Source organism: Zootoca vivipara, chromosome 1 (genome assembly GCF_963506605.1).
Source record: "Zootoca vivipara chromosome 1, rZooViv1.1, whole genome shotgun sequence".
NCBI classification, from domain to species: Eukaryota; Metazoa; Chordata; class Lepidosauria; order Squamata; family Lacertidae; genus Zootoca; species Zootoca vivipara.
Window position 1 is genome coordinate 22,356,797 of NC_083276.1, and position 23,668 is coordinate 22,380,464.

Sequence of the window (23,668 nt, forward strand, 5' to 3'; positions counted from 1 at the left end):
AATCTTTTCCTGTTCTGTAAGAGCTATTGGGCTACCACTGCGCATACGTAACATGCAACATTCCTTTTGGACTATGAGTCAAGAACTCTTTTAAAGAAGTGTTTTGTGCTGCAAGAGAAGCTATGGGAATGAAAACATTTTTTTCTTTACTCTCTTGAAAATCATTTCTGCCGCTGTGTGTTTCACAAACATGGCTGTAGGCTTTCTGTGTCCTCTTATGATCGGCGTCTGGTGTTAGCAGCATGTGCAAGACCATTGATCTGCTTAATGATTTCGTCTCTCTCCATAGATGACATGGCAGAGCTCCTCCTTGGCGAATCCAAGTTGGAACTTTTTCTGAAGGAGAACCCTCTTAAGCAGGGCGCAACCCCCTGCGGTCCCCGGCCAAAGTTAATTGAAGTCAGGAAGCACCTCACTGCAGCGCTTGACCGAGGAAACCTAAAGGTACTTGCCACTTCTAAAACAGTATCTGGGAATTTTTGAGTAAGCATATAAAGTCTGCATCAAGCTTTTGGAATCGGGTTTGTGAAATATTTTTCCATTGCTGTGTTTGGATTTTGCGAGGTGGACACCTTTCCTATATTCTTATTACCATACTGCCCTTCTTCCAAGCTGGGGGCTCCGAATAGTGTACACGATCCTTAAAATGTCTTAAACCACAAACCTTTGGTTAACCTGCTGCATAACAATGAGGCATTAATTAAGCACTTCCTGGACCCACACGGCCTATCCCTTTCTACTGAATCTTACCAGCCATGTTGTGCAAGCATCAAGAGAGTGCATGGCTTGCCTGACCCCTGCAAGCATACCATCCACATCCTTGAGTCACTGTAACAAACCAATTCCACAAAATATGACAAAAAGGTGATTTAGTAACTTCCGCTGGGCTAGCAGCAATTGTGGCATTGAGTTCCAAATGCATATGAACCTGACACCTCAAAGTGCTTTACAAATCAATCACCGAAGGCTATTGGGTGACTAGCTGTTTCTGCCTGGACTTCAGTAGCCCATTCAACACTCAAGAAGGCTCTGCTGATGATGCAGCAAAGTAGGCTTTCTTGCTGCCACTGCCTATGCCATCTGATAGGTGCAGTTGTGTGCTCTCACCTGTGTATGGTTGATATTTGCTACAAGAATTGAGCTCCACCTGTTGGCTGGCTCAGTTCATTGCCAGGAGCTCCTTTTTGGGCTGTCTGAGGACGGAGGGGAGCAATCATGATGATGGCTCTGCCCATCAGGCTTCATTTCGCTTTAGAATTGTTTACAGTAGGTATTTGATGTCCAATAATGGTCAATAATGGACGCAGGTGGCGCAGTGGTCTAAACCACAGAGCCTAGGGCTTGCCGATCACAAGGTTGGCGGTTCGAATCCCCGCAACGGGGTGAGCTCCTGTTGCTCGGTCCCTGCTCCTGCCCACCTAGCAGTTTGAAAGCACGTCAGTGTGCAAGTAATTAAACAGGTACCATTCCAGCGGGAAGGTAATCGGCATTTCCGTGCACTGCTCTGGTTTGCCAGAAGCAGCTTAGTCATGCTGGCTGCATGACCCGGAAGCTGTCTGCGGACAAACAGCGGCTCCCTCGGCCTATAGAGCGAGATGAGCGCTGCAACCCAAGTTGTCCGCGACTGGACTTAACGGTCAGGGGTCCCCTTACCTTTAATGGTCATTTGTTAAATTTTATTACAGTTTCATCCTTACAGTTTCATCCAGCAATCTAGCAGCAAATTCCCAGCATCCCCCCCCCCCCCAGTGGCACCCTAATGGACAAAGGAATAAAACCCAGGATGGGGCTATGCAGATAAAGGGCTGGGTTGATTCTTAATGGCTGGCATCATTGGGCCTAAGCAGTGGTGCAATTCTCTTCTCCTATATAGGAATAATGATGGGCGAAGTTATTTTGTTCCCAAATCACCTGGCGGTAGCTTTGTTAAACAGCAACATTTTGGATGGAAATGTAGAATCCTTAATTTAGCATTCATGCTACTCAATTAAACCTATGGAGGGACCAGTTTTATTAGGAGAACTGGGCATTGGGTTCAACTGGGCGTTATTATTAAATTCCATGAACTTATTTAGATCTTGGCTTTAGTTTCACATAGGGAAAATGGTGGGTTGTATCCATTGTTGTCGCTCTGCTGGTGGAAGTCTCTGTCCTCCAGTGGAGGGTTCTGTCAATGGAACATGGAGGGACCTGATGTTTGGTGGTTCCTCGTCCTTCCTGTAGCTGCCAACCCACCAAATCTGCTCTAGACGTGTTGGAGGAACAGCATGAAAATAAAAAGCAATAGCTCATGTCCAGTCTAGAAGGGCTGCTGTGCAGATGGGCAATGATTTTAAAACACTTTGTACATTAACAGTGCAATTCACAGACTGTTGCATGTGGCAGAAACTGTGAGCTGTACTCAGTTTCTCCGCCTCCTTCCTTTCCAAATAAAAGTTTGATGCCGCACATCAAATCAGTGTATCCCCAGCAGTGGTCTGTTACACTTGCAGCTTGGATTCTTGCATGTGCAGGATTTGATTTTCAAGGCAATCTGCATGTGCAATCCTATCTCCATACACTGGAACAGGGCATAAAAGTGCTACTGTATTTTGAAATAATAAAATAAATGGTAGCAACCATTCATTTAAGGAAAAAGCTTATTAGTACATTTTTCTTTCTCTTGTTTGGTATTTTTATTTCGGTTATGCAATTTTCACAGCTGCATTTTTGCTGCAAGGTGAAATATTATCCAGGATGTTTTTGCGAGTGTGTTAAAAATAAATTTCATGAGTGTAGTTATTTCCTGTGTTTTCAGTTGCAACGATTCCTCATCTTTAGAATATAAAACTATACACAATGCTAGATTGAGTGTTTGGACAAGGAAAGAATGCAGATAATGCTGTCTTTTCTTGGAGTAAATATATGCAATTTCTTTCCTCCAGTCAGAGTTCTTACAAGAAGCCAACTTGGTTATGGCCAAATCAAACTATATGGAAGGTGATTACAAAGAAGCTCTTAACATATATGCGAGAGTGGGTCTCGATGGCTTGCAGCTAGTAGCTGTACCTCCTTATCGGCTGAGGATGATAGCCGAAGCATATTCTACCAAAGGTAAGACGACTTTCGGTTCTTCCGTGATTTTTCTCCCGCATCACCTTCAAATAAAATACATTGCAGATGTGACCAAATTTGATGGTGCTTGTTTCTGTTAACATTTTGGCTGCATAGGAAGAAGCATGATTCTTTGCATGAAGCAAAGATAAGAAGACTAGTAATTCAGATTTATGCATACACAGCTTGGTCAAAGTATGTCCCACTTTCAGTGTTAACCTGTTAATTCAAAAGGCACCACGGTTGGTTCCAACAAGCAAGCAAGCTGTGACTTGTGTGATCATCATCTTGGAGCCATAGATATGCACCAGATCACACCTTCTCTTCTCCCAAACTAGTACATTGCAACTTTTGGTTTTTCCATCTCACAGAAGAGGAGGCGCAATCTAGCGTGAATCTGTGGCTCCGACTTTACACTAATCATGCAAGTAGATGTCATTTACAAGCAGTTATTTTGATCATATTATCGGTCAGTTTATTGATGGAACAGACCCAGGAATACTTTTGAGGAACGTTATGCTTAATTTAGTTTAAATTAACTAAAACTACAAACTGAAAACTCATTGAATTAGATACATGCTTTTCTTTCACAATGTTTCAGCAAAGGAACTCCAATTCAGGCAGCCCTGTATCAGAAAGTTTTTAATGTTTGATGTTTTATTATGCTTTTATATGCGTTGGAAGCTGCCCAGAGTGGCTGGGGTAACCCAGCCAGATGGGTGGGGTATAAATAATGAAATATTATTATTATTCTGTTGTTCTTTAAAGACATTGATTAATATGGGTTGGATCCAGGAAAAAGTGCACTGAAGGGGCCTGGTGGGAGTTGACTTTCCTGCCCCATTGAAAAGTCTCTTCCAAGGATGAGGCATCCCATTAAATGGGGGTGGGATGTAGAATCCCAGAAAACCAGTTGTAGGTACCTTCTGCAAGCAGGTTACGGAAATAAACAGCTCTAATGACAATCGCATCATTGTAAATTATTGGTATTTATGGTAAGGCATGGTATGATGTGTATGGCTTTTCTTTCTGTGCTTGGGGCCATTATTTATAGTCTAGGAATAGACAAGGGTGGAATGTTTGCAGGAGTAGGTTGTCTAATCAAACCTTCACCTGTGATTTTGGAATATACCCCAGATTCCCAGCAAAAACATTGAATCAGAGTTGAGAATTGTACATTTTCAAGGCTTCCTGCAGCCATCCTGTCAGGGATGTTGATTGCAGATAACTCGTTTTTGGAATATGTCTTGATGTTCCCGTCTACAAAAGTATCTTCCTTCTATTTTCATGCTGATGTACTTTATCATTATGAACAGCACCTAGAAGTTAAAAACGGGCAAGAATAGGTTTCCCCCTGTGCAATACTGGCGTAGTTTCTATAGGTGGCAGTGTTTCCCCAGCGTCAAGATGTGTTCTGCAGTGTGCGTGCATAACAGAAAGCTGGGTCATTGTTTTGAGAACACAGCAGATTCTGTGCATTGGGGTATAGAATTTTTCATGCCTTGATGCATTTGGAATTACTTCTTTTGTCTGGAAGAGCAAACATTTGCCATCTATGTGGTTTGTTTTTCTTCAGAGAGAGCAGACTCAGTGGCAGAATTGACAACTGATTCTAAACAATTTCTAAAATTAATTTGAGCTTTTGCATGCCCTGCACAGTTCAGTCCAACTGCTAGTCATATAGCAGTGAAGAGATTTTGCTGCCTAGCATGGTAGGAGTGTGGGATTCTTGATAGGCTTCCTATATAATAGAATTCCAGTTTGAAGGAATGGATAGATGTTAAAATTAATTTTAATGCTTTTTAAATTGTCTCTGATCTAGGAAAAAGATTAAGGAAAAAGTCATCCTATGAAAGGATTGTTTGGCTTGAGTGAAATGAGTAGATTTTTGCAGACAAGTTAATGTTGCAAAGTTGTTTTGAAAACCTACTCACCCTTTCGAATAGCCTAGTTTGCGAACGTTTTGGCTCCCGAACGATCGAAACCCGGAAGTGACTGTTTCATTTTTCGAATGTTCTTTTGAAAGCCAAAGTCCAACGGGGCTTCTGCGCCTTCCGATTGGCTGCAGGAGCTTCCTGCAGCCAATCAGAAGCTGTGCTTTGGAAGTTGAACGCTTTGGAAGTCGAACGGACTTCCAGAATGGATTCCGTTCGACTTCCAAGGTACAACTGTACTTGCAACAAGCAAAATGAGATATTGGCAGTGCATGCCAAAGGGAGGTTTCTGGGAAAACTTGCTCCTTAATAAGGGGTCACAGGGAACCAAAATATTGTCAAATAGGGTATTGTTAATTGACAGGCGCTTCCCTAATGCGTCTGGGCAATACTGGTATGGATTGTGGCCCAGGGATAGCTTGGCACTGGTCAGATAGGATGAGGGCAGCTTTCTTCACTTGTGTTGCTCCCTAGGAGGTGCCTATGCCCTCTCTAGAGACCGACATCACACATTAAGAACTAAGCATCTGTTGCATCCTTGCAAGTGCCGCAGACTCCCCTTTGCTGGTCCTGTGCTCCCCCGCCAGCCTTTCCACTGTTGCCTGTAAACCATGATGGTTGCACACTTGGAAAAACCTTTGTCCATCTGTCTTTTGGCCTTAAGAGGCCGTTGGCCTTATACTCCACTTTACTTTCCTGTCCAAATATGATGAGAACAAATTTTACTGAGTTTCCTGCTACTGTATTTCTAATTTCTTACCTCTTAGTGCTGCTATAATAGCTTTAAAAACGCTTATTTTATTATCAGAAACAAATGCTAGCCTATTCAGCACTGCAGCCTTATTTTATTAAATAAATATATCTTCCTCCCTGTAATCAGTAAGTATAGAATAATGTACTTCTATCAGAAAAAATGTATCTACCAGCAGTCTTGTACCTAGCGTCACTTGGGAATTATAAGAAAGCAAAAAACCAGGTCAGTTTTGAAAGGTGGAGACCACCACCTGAACATAGAAAAAAATCTGCTCCTCGATCTCAGGAATGGTCATGCAAAATTCGGTAAGGGTTTCCTTAGAGGTGTCCATATGCATAGTGAACAGATAAACTACCTTCCAAAATATATAATACCAGTAGATACTGTTACATATGTAGTCATACATTTTGGGCTATCCATCCAATAAACTACATGCACAGAAGTTAATTTAGTCTGGAAAAAGGCAGAGGCAGGGGGGAAGACACACTTTGCTTTATCCATGGATTTTCTCAAATCAGATATACCCCTGGTTTTTCTGTTAGGTACAGCCGTTTACAAGGACAGCACTGCACAATTAACTATTGTATTGGGTTCTCTGCTTGGCCAGTGAAAACAGACTGCCTTAGCACCTGATTATTTTATTTTCATTGAAATATCTTTTATTTTTAGGTCTTTGTCTAGAAAAGTTGCCAATTTCCTCTTCAACAAGTAACCTCCATGCAGATCGTGAACAAGAAATTATTATGTGCTATGAGAAGGCTGGGGATATAGCCCTTCTGTACCTCCAGGAGATAGAAAGGGTAAGATGGAATATTTAGTTCAATTGAAATATTGGATGTGATTTATTCCATAGTTGGATGTAATGTCTAGTGCAGTCCTCTTGAAGGTAACCTCAAGGTGATATGCATGCTTCTCCCCCTCCCCTTTTAATGCTCACAACCACTGACCCTAGGGCTTGCTGATCAGAAGGTCGGCGGTTCGAATCCCTGTGACGGGGTGAGCTCCCGTTGCTTGGTCCCAGCTCCTGCCAACCTAGCAGTTCGAAAGCACGTCAAAGTGCAAGTAGATAAATAGGAACCGCTACAGCGGGAAGGTAAACGGCGTTTTCATGTGCTGCTCTGGTTTGCCAGAAACGGCTTTGTCATGCTGGCCACATGACCAGGAAGCTGTACGCCGGCTCCCTCGGCCAATAATGCGAGATGAGCGCGCAACCCCAGAGTCGGTCACGACTGGACCTAATGGTCAGGGGTCCCCTTTACCTTTACCTTTATGAGAAGGCTGGGGATATAGCCCTTCTGTACCTCCAGGAGATAGAAAGGGTAAGATGGAATATTTAGTTCAATTGAAATATTGGATGTGATTTATTCCATAGTTGGATGTAATGTCTAGTGCAGTCCTCTTGAAGGTAACCTCAAGGTGATATGCATGCTTCTCCCCCTCCCCTTTTAATGCTCACAACATTAAATTGTATGTTATTCTAAACTGTTTTTAACATTGTGTTTTTATTGTTGTAACCAACCCTGCCACCTTAGGTTGAAGGGCAGGTAAGAAATTATAATAACAGCCACCATCACAGCCCTGTGAGATAGGTTAGACTGAAAACCAGTGACTGGCTAAAGGTCACCCAATGTGTTTCATGGCTGAGTAGGGATTTGAACCCTAGACTCCCAGAGTCCAACACTCTAACCACTAAACCACACCATACTCCCAGATATCTATGCATGGATTTACGGTCTTAGGAAAGTCAACTGCCTCTTTCATAAGGATTGCAGAAAATATATAAAAACCACATTGCACATATTCACTGGTATAAAATGCTCTTAATATCATTTTTATATAAATTAGGGCAGAATCGAACATCATTTTTATTCATGAATCCTAGAGATTGAAAAACTAAATTTATGTTTACTTACTTGGACTAGTTTTAACTGCATAAATTCATGTACATACTGGTTTGTGAAATAGGACTATAGAGCTGGAAAGGACTGGATCGTTCCATTAGGCCAACACTTGTGCTAAGAAAATGTAATGACAAATTATGGTTTTGTGCTGTGTGGATGAGTTTCTGTGCACTCAAGCAAAGCATTAGACATACCCTTTGGCCTTCTGCATTGCTGGGAGAATGTCTGCTTAGTGTTACATAAAAAACGGGGACCCTGGTTTACAACGAACCATGGTTACTTTCTAAGCAAACCAGCTTCAAACCATAGGTTATGAAGCTTTCTTGTTTAATAAGACATATTCACATTGGGTAGGGCTATAGCTCAGTAGTTTCTTGTGATTCCTGAACCACCTCAGGGAAAAGTAGCAGTGTTGGTATGCTTCAATATGGTACTGATCTTGATTAAAAGCCTACCTTAGCCATAAATTCAAAACGTTACTTCGAGGATGTCAATCTGTCCTGGCTTTTGCATTCCACATATTAGTGGAAAGAGAAAGACCTAGGTGAGATGTTCAGAGCATGCCAATTTTGATTTATGCATGATTTTGATTTAAAAAATTTCAGTAGCATACTGTGATCAGCAATGCAATTCTGTGCTTTATTTTTCTCCTGAAATTTCCAGAAACTTGTGTGCCATCTAAAATATAGCACCCCTTGTTACTTTAAGTAAAGCATTAATTTACAGCTTTAATGCCTAATTCACTATTTGGAGACATTTACCGAAGATTAAATAACTAATTCTTTGACCCCTGTGTGCATTATTTTAATAAATCTGGCTGCATGCCAGGATGGGATATCTCATTATTTGCTGGAACTGAGCTCCTATTGATGGCTCATTTCTTTACACATTCCAGCTGAAAATAATCCAACATCATGTGCTGTTCAGCACTTTTTGTTCAGAATGCTGTGACTTTTTATCACTGTCTCAAGGTTATGACAGTGTGGCTTGCATAACTCACAGGAAAACTCCTAAGGGTTCACGTGGTAAAAAGAATCTTTCACCAAAAATGTACCAGTAGTGTGTGGTGGAAAATGTGTTGCAGCTTTGTTCTTAATGAAAGCTGGCATGCCTGAGTGGCTTATTGGTTGTGTAATCTTAAACTATAACACAGAATTTGTAGTCCTGAAGTATATGCAGACTCCTGGATTTTATTTATGACCTTGTGTTTCATTTTCCCAACCTGTTAAATTGACTTCATAGGAATGTACTGGAGTTTATCTGGTTTTAAAACATAAAAATCCTCCAAAAGAACTTTTTAATCCATTCTTTCCTCAGTGTCTCAACAGCTGTTTACCACTTGTTTAAGCAACTTGGGTTCTTGCTATCTTTGTTTATAACATTTTGCCAGCCTCAAAGTTGGGCATAAAACACTAAAATAGAGTAAGAAAGCAACAGTTATAGAAATCATAAAATAAAAACAGGACAGTGGGACCAGGAAGTGAAATATTGATGAAGGCAGCAAATTGGGCCATTAAATGGAATCATACTAACATAAAATGCAGTTAAAGGCAAGGCAAGGGAGAACAGGATGGGCATGGAAGTAGTTTTGAGTGCTATAGCAGTTAGCCTTTGCCAATCAGATGTTTAGGGCTACAACTTCCATCAGCTGCACTGGTTGGGGCTGTTGGGCATGGGAGTAGCCATGATTTTTGTTGTGGGGGCAGGACTTCATTAGGAGGGGCATAACTGACATGATTGGTCAGTTGGTTAAGTACTTCTATTGTTTTACTTGATCGGGGGGCGGGGAGCAGCTGGACCCATGCTATTGGGAGTCCAAAATATCGAGTGGTTCCAGGAAGAAAAGCAAGTGGGTCTGGGCCAAAGGGCATTGGCCTTTTCTTGGCCCAGTGTCATGCCGAGATGGGGGGGTGTGTGACTTCCATCCTGTAGCCAGGTGGGTGGCACCTGGCCAGGTAATCCCACACAGTGTTGCAAACCCTGTCCACCTCTTGGGAGGGGGTGAGCGGACATTGTTTTACTTGATGGGGGGCAGCTGCTCCCATGCTGTTGGGAGTCCAGAATATCTGGAGTGGTTTCAGGTTGGCAAAGGCTAAATAGTGAGCCCATTTGAAAGTAATGCTCAACCGTGGTTGAGCACTACTTGATGAGACTCCATGAGCCTGAGCAAAATATGGGGCTCATGCATTTAGTTTAGTTTCACTTTCAAAGAATCTCTGTTTATCATTATGGATGACTTGGGGATTGTGGTTTATAACAAAGCAATGGTCAACACAGGAGCAACTAACAAGGAGCACAGTTTAGCAACTAACCCGTGCTTTGTTGTTAAACAAGATCTGCAGCTGGTATGTAATGCTAAGCCAAGGGTTGACTGTGGAGTGAGTGTGTGGTTGCCAGCCTCAGGGTTTTAGAATCCAGGCCAGTAGAAGTTTAGGACTGGAGTTGTAATGACCAGCACACTCTTCTGAGGTTTGGGAAAGACTCAGAGAGTGTGAGCTGCCTCTATAGTAAGCCCCAAAGGTGTAGGTTGAACAAAGAAGTGCTGGGACAGTGGCTCAGAACCTTTAAAAAAGTAATTTCTTTAGTGCCTCCCAGGTTCCCTCCCATCTGGGGATGCAAGAGTAAGTGGGAGGTTGGGGGCAGCAACTCCTGTGCCGTGGAGTAAAACCCACTGGCAGCACACCAGGACTGTTGTGTTGCAGCTGCGCAATAAAGGGAGCGTGAGAGCCTCTCTTGGGCATCCACCACTATTGTCACATGTGGAACAGGAAATAGGAATTGAGATGATAAAAGGAACGTATGAAGATCAATAATGTGTGTGTAAGTTGACTTGGGAGAAAGGTAGTAATTTGGGTAATTTTGATTTATTCCATTGTGTGATCACCCAGGTAATAATGGCCAATATACAGAACAGAAGCCCTAAGCCAGGGCCTGCGGCACACGAACAAGAACTTGGATATTTTTTAGAAACAGGACTTCAGAGAGCCCATGTCTTGTACTTCAAAAATGGGTAAGACTTAGTTCAATATTCTCCTTGATCATAAATTTAAGAATCTGCCAGAAAGTGAACTAGGCCAGCCTTGGGTTATGTCTTAATATTTCAAAAGTATAGATACTTTGAAAATATTAACTCCTTCATGACAGTCCATTTTTCATTGCACTATAATTTCAATTGTGTGCAAAATAGATCCTTCAGTATGTTTTATGGGAATGTAATCAGTTACATTTTTTTTTATTAAAGATTTCCCCACTTGGTTTTAGTAATGAAGAATGCTAGAAAAAGAAGAGTTGTTGATCTTAAAACTTTTCCCCCCAAATCTCTTCAGTTACCACTTATTTTAATATTGTGCTGCAGGATAAACGTGCATGAAGACCAACAGTATGTATATGCATATTTCCATTTGTGACTACTCAGTAGATCCTTGTAGACTCTGCATGTCAGGTCATCCAGAATTTTGCAATAACCTTCCCTAAGAATAGTTTACTAAGGTGTATAAGAAATCCAAATGCTACACAAAATGAAGAAAGGAATTCAAGCCTCTGTTCATTTGTGAAGGCTTCAAAACTTGGTGCACTAGGTTTTAGAGTAGTTTGCTACTCCCACAACCCTCTGAAAGATGTGACTGTTATAACATTTTAGATTCAAGTAAACCTTTATAGAAAGTGTAGAATATCCTGCTGTGTTGGTGAACTGTGTTTGATATAAATGTCGTAGCTGGTGAAAAGCACTCCAAGTTTTGAAACATAGCATGTAATTGCTCATTTGAGTTTATACAGGTCCCATTTTTAGTGTTTTGAGAACCAGTATGGAATAATGCATGGCCTCCGAGTTGTACTATAGTTCTGATACCATTATTTAATTGGACGAAAAATGGAATATTACGATTTCATTTTTCGAGTACCCCTAGTAAATAAGGTTGCCAGGGGTGGGGAGGTGGGGAGGAAGGAAATGTTGTGCTCTATTTCAATTTTTAGTGGGAAAACTGAAAAAGAATGAGCTGCAGAATGCATGTTCCTAAAACTTTGCATAGGATAAATAAATGAATTTTCTTGTTTAAGTACACAGATAGTTTGCGTAGTCTGGGCTTAGGGTTGGTGGGCTGATCACAATGAACCAGTTTTATTCCAGTTCAAGAAACTAGTAGTGGACTCAAAATAAATAAACTAGTAGTGGTCCACAAAATAAATTTGTAAATCTTTAAGGTGCCTCAGGTGAAACAGACTAGTATGGCTACTACTTTGTAAATTATTCATCCTGAGAATTCATTTCTTCCTACAAAACTTCAATTCCTAGCTGGCTTCTGTTCTGAAGAATTAAGGCCATTTCCTACACTCTTGTGTTTGTTCCTCAGACTGAAGGTTTCATACTTGTGCTCTTAATTAACCAAAGATCTATGAATATGGCCCTTTCAACCATCCAGTTTTCATTCTGGAAGTAACTTGGTGCAATCTGTCAAGCAGAGGCTTGACAGCCATATGTCAAGAATGCTTTGATGGTGTTTCCTGCTTGGCAGGGGGTTGGACTGGATGGCCCTTGTGGTCTCTTCCAACTCTATGATTCTATGAATCTTACGTGAAAATGCTAGATTTAGAAGTGGCTTGTAGATATGTTAACAATATTAAGTGGCTACGGTGGGTGTTTGACCTCTTCAAAAACATTTGCCTGGTCATGTGTTTTTAAAGTATCAACATCATGGCAACAAATAAGATTATATGCTGGTCTGGCACTATTTGCAAAATAACCATACAAATAACCACACAAATAACCGCAGCTGCTATTGTGAAATAATTACATTAATTCTAAAAATGTAATGAATTGTATATTTTATTACATTTTTTTCTGTTCTACCGAGACCTGAAGGGTTTTTTTTATCAACACAACAACCTGAGTGTGTGTGACTGGCCCAGCACCACTTAACGAGCTTCAGAGTGGAAAGTGGGCACGAACTTTGTTCTCCCTGATCTTAGTCGGACATCTTCGCACTAGGCAGTATCTTTACCATTGATGGTTGTTTGTGAAACACCTGCAGTTATAGGAGAAGCTTTGCTTTGCTGCTATTTTTGCCTATATCTTCTGCCCTTGCAAATTACACCATCATTACAGAAAAAAGTCATACTAAGAGAGAAAGAAAGAGAGAAAGAGAGAGAAAGAAAGAAAGAAAGAAAGAAAGAAAGGCTACCATTTACACAATGCCATTGTTGGAATATTTCAGAGTATTTGATCATGGTCAAATAATAAGTGGTCAGTTGAAAATATTTGACTAGTCAATTGACTGGCATGTCAACCAAATAACATGCTATTTATATGTTGTTGGAATCCATCTGTCTCAAGAGACATTGGAGTGCACCTTCGGGGGTGAAATCAAACCTCTGCATTAGCAGCACGGAAGTGACCTCCACGGGGTGCAAGCCTGGGCAGTGTGTATGGAGATCCTGGGCTGCACAGATGACAAACCCTCCCCCCCCCCAGTCTTGCTGATGTGGTCCAAAAAGAGTACTCTGTTTGGCACCAGCTTGGCTGCAGGAGATGCCAGATGGAAGCATACAAGGTGCCATCCCACTGTCTTAAGGACTCCACTCTGGATTTGTGTAGGGTTTACTCCTTAGGCTTTTCTTCTCCCAAAGATATCTCAAAAGGAAGTGCAGGTTTAGAGTGTTTCTTCTCCTAGATGGGCTACTTCCCCAGGTTGATGAGCTCCATCTGTCCCTCACTTCCCTCTACAGCAGGCATCCCCAAACTTCGGTCCTCCAGATGTTTTGGACTACAATTCCCATCATCCCTGACCACTGGTCCTGTTAGCTTGGGATCATGGGAGTTGCAGGCCAAAACATCTGGAGGGCCGCAGTTTGGGGATGCCCGCTCTACAGCATATGCAGAAACTGCCTTCTTGATTGTTAGACCCTCTATTGGTCTCAATCTGCTCATTCTGCTTGAACCTGTCTTTGCATGCAGGGAAAATCCCTAACTCACTGAGAGTTTGAGACCCATTGACTACCGTCACCTGGTCTAATAATAATAATAATAATAATAATATAATAATAATAATTTTTTATTTATACCCTGCCCATCTGGCTGGGTTTCCTGGGTTTTCTAGCCAGCAAGTCAATCATTCAGAATTGTACACCATTCCAGGAACTGAGGTTCATGCATTGCAGTTATGTCTCATTGTAGTGGGTCTTTCTAGGTATATCTATTTTGTAACTTACAATTTTCATTGCCATAGTGCAAACACAAAGAATTTTTTTGAAGAAGGTCTTCAGTTGTGACACGTGCTACCAGTAGATTTTTAAATATGTGTGTTTTCTAGCTTTCTGTAGGAAAGGGTTGCAATGGAAATAGGAGTTTGACACAACATTAGCATTTTCATAAATGATAAACCATTGAAAATTTGATTGCATGTAAAGAGATACAGTACTTTTAAAAGCATTAAATGGAGGGTTGTGAAAACTCTGTCATTTCTCACAGATTTAGCTTCCAGAGTTCTTTGGGCGAAGACCCTGCAGTTGAGTCTGTTTGAATGCATTTTATTTTCTAGAAGTTTGTTGAACAATGAATGATTGCACTCACCATGTTTTCCAAGTAGTCTTTTTCTTCCTCTCATATACACTACCATAAACCCAGCGATAGTGATCATGGTAGTGTATATGAGAGGGAGAAAAAGACTACTTGGAAAATATGCAAGGATACTAGCATCTGAAAAAAGGTTAGACTCATCGCACTGGTGGGTGTTGTATATTGTTGCTTATTGAAGCAGAATAATTTATCTTAAGGTGGACCAAGTGATCCATTTAATTAGTTCCATTATTAGCTATTTCTGTGAAGGTTTTCTTTTAAACAGAAATATTAACCTGCTGTTAGAGACACTAATGAAACTTTGAAGATCCGTTACCTTTTAGGTAAACTGAAGCAGCAAGTAGGAGCATTTAGAAGAGACATGGAAAATCAATTATCTTCTCAAAGTCTGACCCCGTTTTATAACCATATACCATTTGTACACTTCTTATCATTCAAGTTGTCATTAATTTCTTCTCCCCCAAAGGAGAGAGAGAGAAAAATTAACGGTATTGTATTCACTGGCTGCAGTCACATGTCATGCTATACCATAGTTTAGTATGACATGCTCAAGCCGGAATGAGCCATAGTGAGCCTCAGGCTTGTGTGCTTTGTCCCTCTCATCCTGTCATTGTCAGACTATAGTTACTGAAGCTGGCTTGTTTAAACTAAACATAGTTAGGATTAATCACAGCAGAAGGGAAAGCTCCAGACTCCCTCTCCTGACTGCATGGGAAGAGGGGATCATGTGAGTTCAAGGATTGTGGTGACTCATTCCTGCTCACGCACATCATATGAAACTATGGGTTGGTGCCAATATGCAAATGCAGTCTCTCTTTCATAACAGTATTCTGAATATTAAAATTACATTAAAGACTGTGAACAGAGTTATTCATACAAAGCAACTTTTTCTGGTTGCTTATCCAGTTGTCACTTTGCCCAGGGGGTCTTGCTCCGACCCTCAGTCCAAAGTGGTAAAAGCCTTTTATCAAAGCACTTTCCCGAGAGAGCAGGGTTCAAGGTCTGGCACGGAGAATCAGTTGTAAGTCCACAATGTGATCCGGCAGCAAGTTCAGGAAACAGTCAAGAGGTCAGTGTCACATTGATATATCACAGGTTGAATACCCCAGTAAGGCAGGTAACTAGAATGGAGAAAAAGGAACTAGAGGCCTATGTTGTTTCCAGCAACTGGCAAACTCAAGAGCGAGACCTTATATACTGTGGCCTCCTAGACCATACCCATACCGACCCAAGGATTCTTTTCTCATGAGTAGACTCCTCACAAGTGGAGTGACAAATCTTGGTCCATATGTTTATGCTATGTTGTTGTTCTTGGGCCTAACCCTGGCCTTTCGGCATTCTTGAGGACAACTGGGTGGTCCAACGTCCCCCTCTGACAGTTCCAAGGGGTCTTAATCTGGTCTTCCAGAAGAAGACCCATCAAGGTGATCCTCAGCACTGGTTCTAGAATACCCCACCTGCTCCTCAAATGGAATATCTAGTTAATCATCTGAAGACCCAGTGCCTGGCACCAGGTCAGAGCTAGGTCTGTTTTATAGTTCAAAAGAAGGGATGTCATTGTTTTGGATTTGCACAGGACTCAGTAGAACCCTGTTTGTCTCCTTCCTGCCGGATACACATGGGAGTAATGCACCAATCCAGAAATCTATATGCGCCTTGTAACTCTGCTCATCATAATATCCATCCCCTAGAAATGGAAGCCTGGATTGAGCAAATGAGAGTCACCCACAACCTTCCATTTCCTAGTTTGCTTCTTGTTCATTTAGTGGTGAGAGAGGAAATGGGAGCTACATGGGATCCTTCCATGTAGAGGTAATGTACATGAGGCCAAAAGAATATCAAGCCTATCTATACTGTATTCGGACTCATTTATCGCCATGCTGATGACCAAGTGTGCAAAGCTACTCTTTGCAGTCACATTCACATGAGTGACAATTTATCAACAACATCAGCATTCAGGCATAGCCCAGCATGTATTAATTGGCTCAAGGCATACCTGCCAAGTTCCTCTCTGAAAAATAAGGGCCCGGACCGGAAGTAGCATACCGGAAGTAGCACTGCTGCCATTTTGGAACTGGGCGGAGCATGCTCAGAAGTGACTTTTGATGCTGCTGTGCCCAGTTCCAAAATGGCCGTCGCACCAGAAGTCGCACTGCAGCCAGAATATACCGGGGGGAAACAAAAAAATCCGTTTTTTCAGCTGGGGACAGCTGGAAAAATGCCTTTCTCTTTTAATTAACTTGGAATCTCTTTCTGCAACAATCATCATTCTTTCTCATTGCTCTGATCGCATCACCCTTTGCTTTATATCCTTGGGTATGACTTTATATACCTGGACTGACTCCCTGCAACTTTTAGGCTTGTTTATTAACAGGGGTATTAAATCAGTTGTTTTCTCTTGCCTTTATGGATAACGCTTTCATGAGAACTGCAGTGAACAGAAAAATATGTCTGAATCAAAGGGAATAGAACATCATAGACATTCAGGGAAGATAACCTGTTAGGGATATTGTTTTGCATCTCCTAGAGCTGCTTGTACCATGTTGTGCATTCTCAGTGTTGTCTGAAGCTGATTTTAGAATGGAATACCAATGAGAAATTTCTATACAATGCCTAGATGTTTCACAATGAAATTCCACACTGTATTTTTTAAATGCAGAATGAAGCATTTCTGCTATAAAGTCAAGTGAACAACAACAAAATTTCCTTTCATTAATTTTGTACTTTTCATTCTAACTTTTTTTTTTTAAAAAAAACAAGTTTATGTCCAGTGTTTGAATGACTCCCGACATTTTTGTGTGGTTAACAGTTTGAACCTGCAGATTTGTTAAATTGCTATTGTGCAGGGTCAGTAGGATTGTAAAAGTCTTTTATTAGCTGACACTATGGACTTAATTTGGGATTCTCTCTAAAGGCTGTGAAGAAACAAGATATGCTTTAAGCAGTACCAATAGTGTTATTTAAAAAGCAAGCTCTTTTGTTTTATTTCAAGTAGAATGGTTGCAAACCAATAGCCTCCGTCTTGAGACTGCTACCGTAGCTATGTGGCAGCTCCTACAGTAAGGATACCGGTAGATGGTAGACTATAGCTCAAGTTACATGGTGAACAGATGCTGTTCCTCCCCCTAAATATTTCAAAGGGTGATTTGCACTTCTGCCATCACGAGTGACATCTCTCTTTGTTTCCCAACATTCCCTGTCATTTTACTGTTGAAAATTATGGTTATCTGAAACTGTGATCCTTTAGGACCATGGTTTGCAAACTTATTTTGAACTTGTTTCAGTCCATGATTTATGGGGAATCCTGGTTTGCGTTAACCAGAATTTATGTTGGTACACATGCAGTGACCTGGTTTGCATGTGACAGCCATGGTTGCCAGGAGGAGTCAATCCCTGAGCTCGGTTTGGATGGCCTGCTAATGAAACCTTGGCTTAGCCCCTGGCAGCACACCAGCACCAGCACCAGGGGATGAGTGAAGCAATCAATATCACTTCTTCAGGAACCCACACACTTACATGTTCACGTTAAGCCATGGTTTGGCTAAGCATGAACTGAGCCACTGTGAAGCAATGTTTAATGCTGGAGAGGGAGGGAGGATATTACTCCATAGACTGGAGGAGGAAAGGAAAAGGAGCAAGTGTACTATGGCTGGTTCCCAGTTTGCAAGCTATTAGAGCTGCAGATGGCATGGACGCTGTACCAGACCTGTCTTGGCCCTTTTGAACTTGCTCCTTCATTCTAACTTTTTGAAAAGAATCCAAAAGCACTTCTGTTTTCCTAGTGTTAGGGGACTGGTTAATTCCAATTCAGCACATCATTTCTTCCTATGCTCACTTTTCTCTGTTCTGTATTCACTGTGGTTTTCATTGGAATTGCATTTTGAGTGCTTATATGTATTTATTGAAGTTTGTAAAATGTCCTAAACACCAATTTAAGTATTTTTAATTTAAATGTTAATGCCCCACCATATAGCCTGTAATAGAGTGGCAAGTCCATGGCAGTACTACATAGAGCAATCTTGTTTCCTTTTTCCAGCTAATCAGCTGCCAATAAGAGGTTGCAGGGTGTTTTTCATCTTTGTTTTTTGTTTGTAAATGGCAAGGTAGTAAATCTTTGCAATTTTGGTGAAAGCTTTCTGACTCTTTTGTAATTAATACAGATTAAGGCTAGAAGTGCCTCTCAGCCCATTGCTCTGATTGCCTACTTGCATCTCCCGTATGTGGCATTGCTGCTGGTTTTCCAACTTAGGAGCTTCCAAGTTTGAAAGGCACTGCTTTGCTTGAGGTGCCAAAGTCTTCTCAGGGTCTCACTTTAGCTTACAAAGGTATCAGAGCTGCCACCACCCTACTTTTCAAAGAGGCTTTCCAAAAGCACTTAGGCTCAGGTGATTCTGGGGAGACAAAATTACTTCTCAAGGAACTCAACCTCTGTGATATGAGGCAGTGTGGTCAGTGCGTAGGGCTAGGCTGTAGAATTAAACCATTTAAGACAAGGGTAAATTTATGAAGAGATTGAGAGTTTACAGGCATTTGAAAGATGGAAAAGGAGGCACTGCTTTTAACAGGATTGAATGTGTCGTTGAGTAATGCCTCTAGCTTGCCTGGTGGAGGATGGAGAAATGGTTTATGTGTAGAAAGCTTTTGTGAGTCTCGACTGTAGCCTGCTCTAGAAAGGGAAAAGTGGCATCCATACTGCCAATTTTTGCCTGTGGTCTTGCGCACTGCTGAAACGTGCCCCCTCCCCGAAGGTTGCTCACAAGGAAATGTGGTCCTTGGCTGAAAAAGAAGGTTCCCTGCCCCTTCTCTGTCAATTACGTGCCCCCATTGCAGAGAAATCCTAAACCAGCCCTAGAAAGGAAACACAACAGCTTGTTTTCCTTTCAAGAGGGGATCTAGCTAGTTCACACCATTTCCCTCTCTTTAAAACAAAAACACATAAAATGGTTGGCAAATGCATGTTTCCATTGACTGGGTGGAAAGGGCGTTTCACCCAATCGAGGGTAGAATTGACAAACCGGACTAATGAGGTTACAAGGTTAAATGTCCAATCCCAGAGGAGAATTACCCTGCTACGCCAAGTCATTTTGTATACGTGACAGCAGACCGTTTTCAGGAAGTTACCACATTCACACAAGTTTTCAAGATGGAAAAAAGGAGAAGCATTTGTAGATATCTTTATGTGAGTTGAAGTATGTGGAACAATTAGACATCTGGACAAGCAGGTGGTGGTTGTTTTTTAAAATGAAGTTGTTGACCAAATCTAAGGTTTAGTATCCACCACTGCATCCAACACAAACAGGCACTGTAATGTTTTGCTGAGTATACTTCTTTCTGCCATATCAGTCCAGCACAGAGGTTGATCAGATGCTACTTTCTCAGACCAAGGAGCCTCCTGGATTAGAGGCATGTTGCAGGAGTGCTTAATTCCTTGAATGCTGTATGCGTTGCACTGTGGCTTTTTCATCCCCCTTTTCTTTCCTTTTAAAACAAAAAGACAGAGGCTGTTCATGCACAGTCCACATAATGCTGCGCTGTATATCCAGATCCACCCATTGAGCTGCGGGGAGCAGCTGCTCCTTTTCCAATGGCCACTGAGCCATTGGCAGATTACAAGTCCATCTCAAAGATGTATAAAAATGCCCTCTGGTCAGGACTTCCCCAGATTTAGATTGTCGTTGGTTGTCACGATCCCTTTCCCTGGCTTTGGAGGCAGGGATAATCTCCTGCCCTGCTCCTGATTCCAAGCCTGGAGGAATAGTGGAGGCTCAGAGCAGAGCTTTAGAAGTCCCGGGTGTTCCTTCAGAGTCAGTACAATGTTGAATTTTGCTTCATCGCGAAGGATGTGCATTTGTATACAGTAGATGATAACCTTGGAGGGATTTCTGAACTTCTAAACTCATGGGGTTATAAATCCTTTCTTTAAAGCTTAAACTCCCACCTTAGCATTCTTGTTTCTAGGTTCCTACGTAAGCAGAGTGGGCTACTTTTCATGAGAAGTTGTGGAGTCTGGCAGTAAGTGAGCATGAAAACATGCAAACTGATTCACAGCTTCCTTTTAAATGGAAAATCTATTAGCAGGGAGTTTATCTGGTGAACCAGATTTCCTGAAAATTCCTGTACTAAAAACCTCTTAAAATGACCTTTGTCCCAGTTGTTACAGTAGTACATTTGTGACTGTGCTTTTTTCAAGCTTTGTGTAAGGAACAGAAATTGTATTATCACGAAAAGATCCATGCAACATCAGCCCATGTTAAACCATGGTTTAAAACAGCCTATGTTTTAATTTGAATGAACAATGTGCTGTTGCAAACTACTCAAAAGTTCCCATAGTGTTCCTCCCTTACCCTGCTGTTCCTGCTTTGCTACAAATGAAACATGCCAGAGACTGGCATGTCATGCCATCCAAATGGGCTTGTGGTTTGTTTTCCCAAATAAATGAAGAATCACAACCAAGGTTTGTTCTTTGCTAACTGCTTGTGTGTTGTTTGAGAGAAACAGATTGTGAACCTGGGGTTGGACAGCACAACAAACCAGACTCTGGCTTGCTACACTCATGGCATGGCAGCAACAGGAACTTTTGAGCAGCATGCACATTTCTTGTTCACATTAAAACATGGTTTCAAACAGTGGTTTAATGTGACAGGCGAACCAGGCCAGTGTGATGTGACTCTTTAGAATACAATCATAGCTACCCTCCACTTCCGTTGCCAGGCTACATTTAAAATAAAGTCTACTCTTCCTCAAATCCTCAAATCCAAAATATCTAAAAATACCGGCTGTGTGGGATGATAGAGCAGGATAGGGATGCAGTTTAGAGTACACTGATGTCCCGAAGCCAAATGTTTGATTCCAGAAGTCCCTTCTAAATTAGAAAATGTTTGTTCCTGTATAGTTTCCAGAATTATTATTTTTTAACAATAAGCTCTATTTCAATAGCCACTATGGCTGTCCATTTGAATAAAGTACTCTCACAGAACAATCCCTTTTGTGTTATGCTGATTCATATTTAAACCTTTTCAAAAATTGATAGTACATCTTACATAGTAAAGTAGTTGCGTTGGTGAACCCTTTTGTTCCCTTTATGCTCCCATAGTGATATGGAGCCTAGATGTGCCCCAAACTGGCATAAAACCCTCCCTCCAATCCCAAAGCAGCTTGAGAGAGAGTGGCCAGTTGTTGGTTGTCAGGGTAGAAGCAGCTGCAGAGTTGATAGAATGGCTCCCCTTTCCAAATAGGGCCTTTTATCTCAGCAGCATGGATAGTGCTACAAGGTGTCTCCTTCCAGCACCACTCTGGCAATATCAGAAACCCCAGGTCTTTGCCAATATTGCTCCTCCGAGAAGATGGGCCAGTTATGGTTCTGGAAGAAGCCATACCTTCCACATGACCAGGAACCTGTGATGTAGCAGAGCAGCACAGGAAGTTGATATCGAGTTCCATCTCACTGAAGTAATATTGGAACCAGCGATGATGATGATGATGATGATGATCACGATCACTATACTGCCCTTCATCCAAGGATCTATTCCGGCAACAACAATATGTGTTTGCATAGATCGTGTAGTGAGTCCCAGCAGAAATAAGAAAGATTTTGTGCAAGCCATTAGGAACATAGAAAGCTGCCTTTGACCAGCCCCTTAGCGTCATGGCTCTCCTACTTAATACATTATCCTTTTTACCTGGAGATACCTGGGATTGAACCTGAGACATGTGCAGCTATGATTGATCCTTTATAAGAACAGTAGGAAACTAGAAACTGCGCTTTTGGTTTTGGTGCTTTTTAATTTTAATTTTGTTTAACATTCAAGAAGATATATAGGCCCGTATTTTGCAACTATTGCACACACACAGCCATCTATATTATTATTATTAGTTGGGATCTAAGATAAGAAACTAACCTTCAAAATGAGGGACAGATTTTCTGTGCCCCTTCCATAAACAGTGCCCAAAAGTGCAGATAGGAAGTTAGAACAAACAGCAAGAGGCTGTAGGTGAGAAGAAGCTTAGCAGGTTACTGGTAATTTCACTGTTTTACTTTTATTGTTAGGTGTAGAAATATTTTGGTCTGGTGATCTTCAGATATTATGCTACTCTGCACTAGGAAGTTTAATACAGCACTTCAGAGACACTGCAGAAGAAAATATCTTAAGCCCTGACGCAATTCCAAAGTGCACTGCACTGCAAAATTATTGTTTTTATCCTGGCAAAAGTGCTGATTAACTAACTTGTGATGCATTTTAATCTTGCATCAGTGCACTGCCTGGGTCACAGGTGCCCTGGCAAAATATAAATCAGTATTTATTATGCTGGAGTGTAATTGTCTCAGCCAAATGGAGTCAGTGTGCTGGACCATTAACTGATGCAGAAGTCTGCATTTACTCCCCTGAATTACGAAACTGCACCATTTTGATATCTGACTGGTTTGCGTAATCAAGATAGCCATCTTTATAATGTGAGTATGTCTGAATTTTCATGTTTTGCACAAACATTAGAAGTGGCATAGGGAATTTGCATACTGTGATTAGTTTGTTTCTTGATAACTCTAGGAAATACAATTTCTTCTCTCAGGTCTTCTGTCTGTGTCAATAGCTTTTGCTTTTTCTCCTGCTTTTCAGAGAAATTGTAGTGTACAGTACAATTAAGTTACATCTTTATTTATGTTGATATATAGGGGTATAAGCAAGGAGGGAACAGATCATGGGAAATACTTCTTCTGCATCAAGGCATCCCTTCCACTTGCCCCCAAATCTCTTGGGCAGTTTTCCAAGGGGAAATTTTCCACCCTTTAAGCCTAGTGATAAAGGGAGTGTAAGAGAATTAATTGTGTTCTCTTCTGGAACATCCTGCTGAGAAGCAAGAAAACATCCCAGAAGTCTCTGCTATACCAGAGGTTCTTTTAGGTCATTTTACAAAGAGGTACCTGGAGGTAGCAGAGCTTAACTTACTGTGGGGCTAAAAAGAGCACAATGTGATGGTGATATAGGAACTTCTAGGGTGATCTATTATCCAATGTGTCAGAGGTTCTTGCGGCTACTCGAGTAACGACGCTGCACACCTGCTTGTCTTTAAGGTGTTTTTTTATTGTGCATTCTATTTACAGTGCAAAGAGTCTGGAAAACATATCTGCTTAGTCTGAGTCAGAACCTCGCAATGGCTTCTTTCTGTTTCGCGCCCAACATAACAGCTTGGGAACCCCCAAGTGCCTCCCACTTTTCCTACGGGGTGCCATGCGCCTCAATTCAGGTGTCGGGGGGGGGGCGACCTTCTGACTGCTCTCCCGTCATTTCCTCCCCAGCTGCCTCCCTCTCTACTCGGTGTTGAGGCTCTTTGACGCTGCTAGACCCTCTCTGCTTCCTGACTCCTGAAATCTGATCCGCTACTGGACTTACTGCTCTGAGAGGAACTCGGCCTG

General features: G+C 41.6%; 1 protein-coding gene across 4 annotated transcripts in view; it reads left to right on the forward strand.

The window, feature by feature from the left end:
• The window catches only part of TTC7B (tetratricopeptide repeat domain 7B), a 105,361-nt gene that overhangs the window by 10,604 nt on the left and 71,089 nt on the right, over positions 1-23,668 (forward strand). For 3 of the 4 annotated variants that reach the window (XM_035101891.2, XM_060272302.1, XM_035101893.2), the window contains exons 2-5: positions 290-444; positions 2,925-3,093; positions 6,451-6,581; positions 10,571-10,692. In XM_035101891.2, coding sequence (XP_034957782.2) covers positions 290-444; positions 2,925-3,093; positions 6,451-6,581; positions 10,571-10,692 — 577 coding nt within the window. Of the gene's footprint in view, positions 1-289; positions 445-2,924; positions 3,094-6,450; positions 6,582-7,004; positions 7,101-10,570; positions 10,693-23,668 lie in introns of those variants that run through there. The other variant, XM_060272309.1, reaches the window with a different exon arrangement.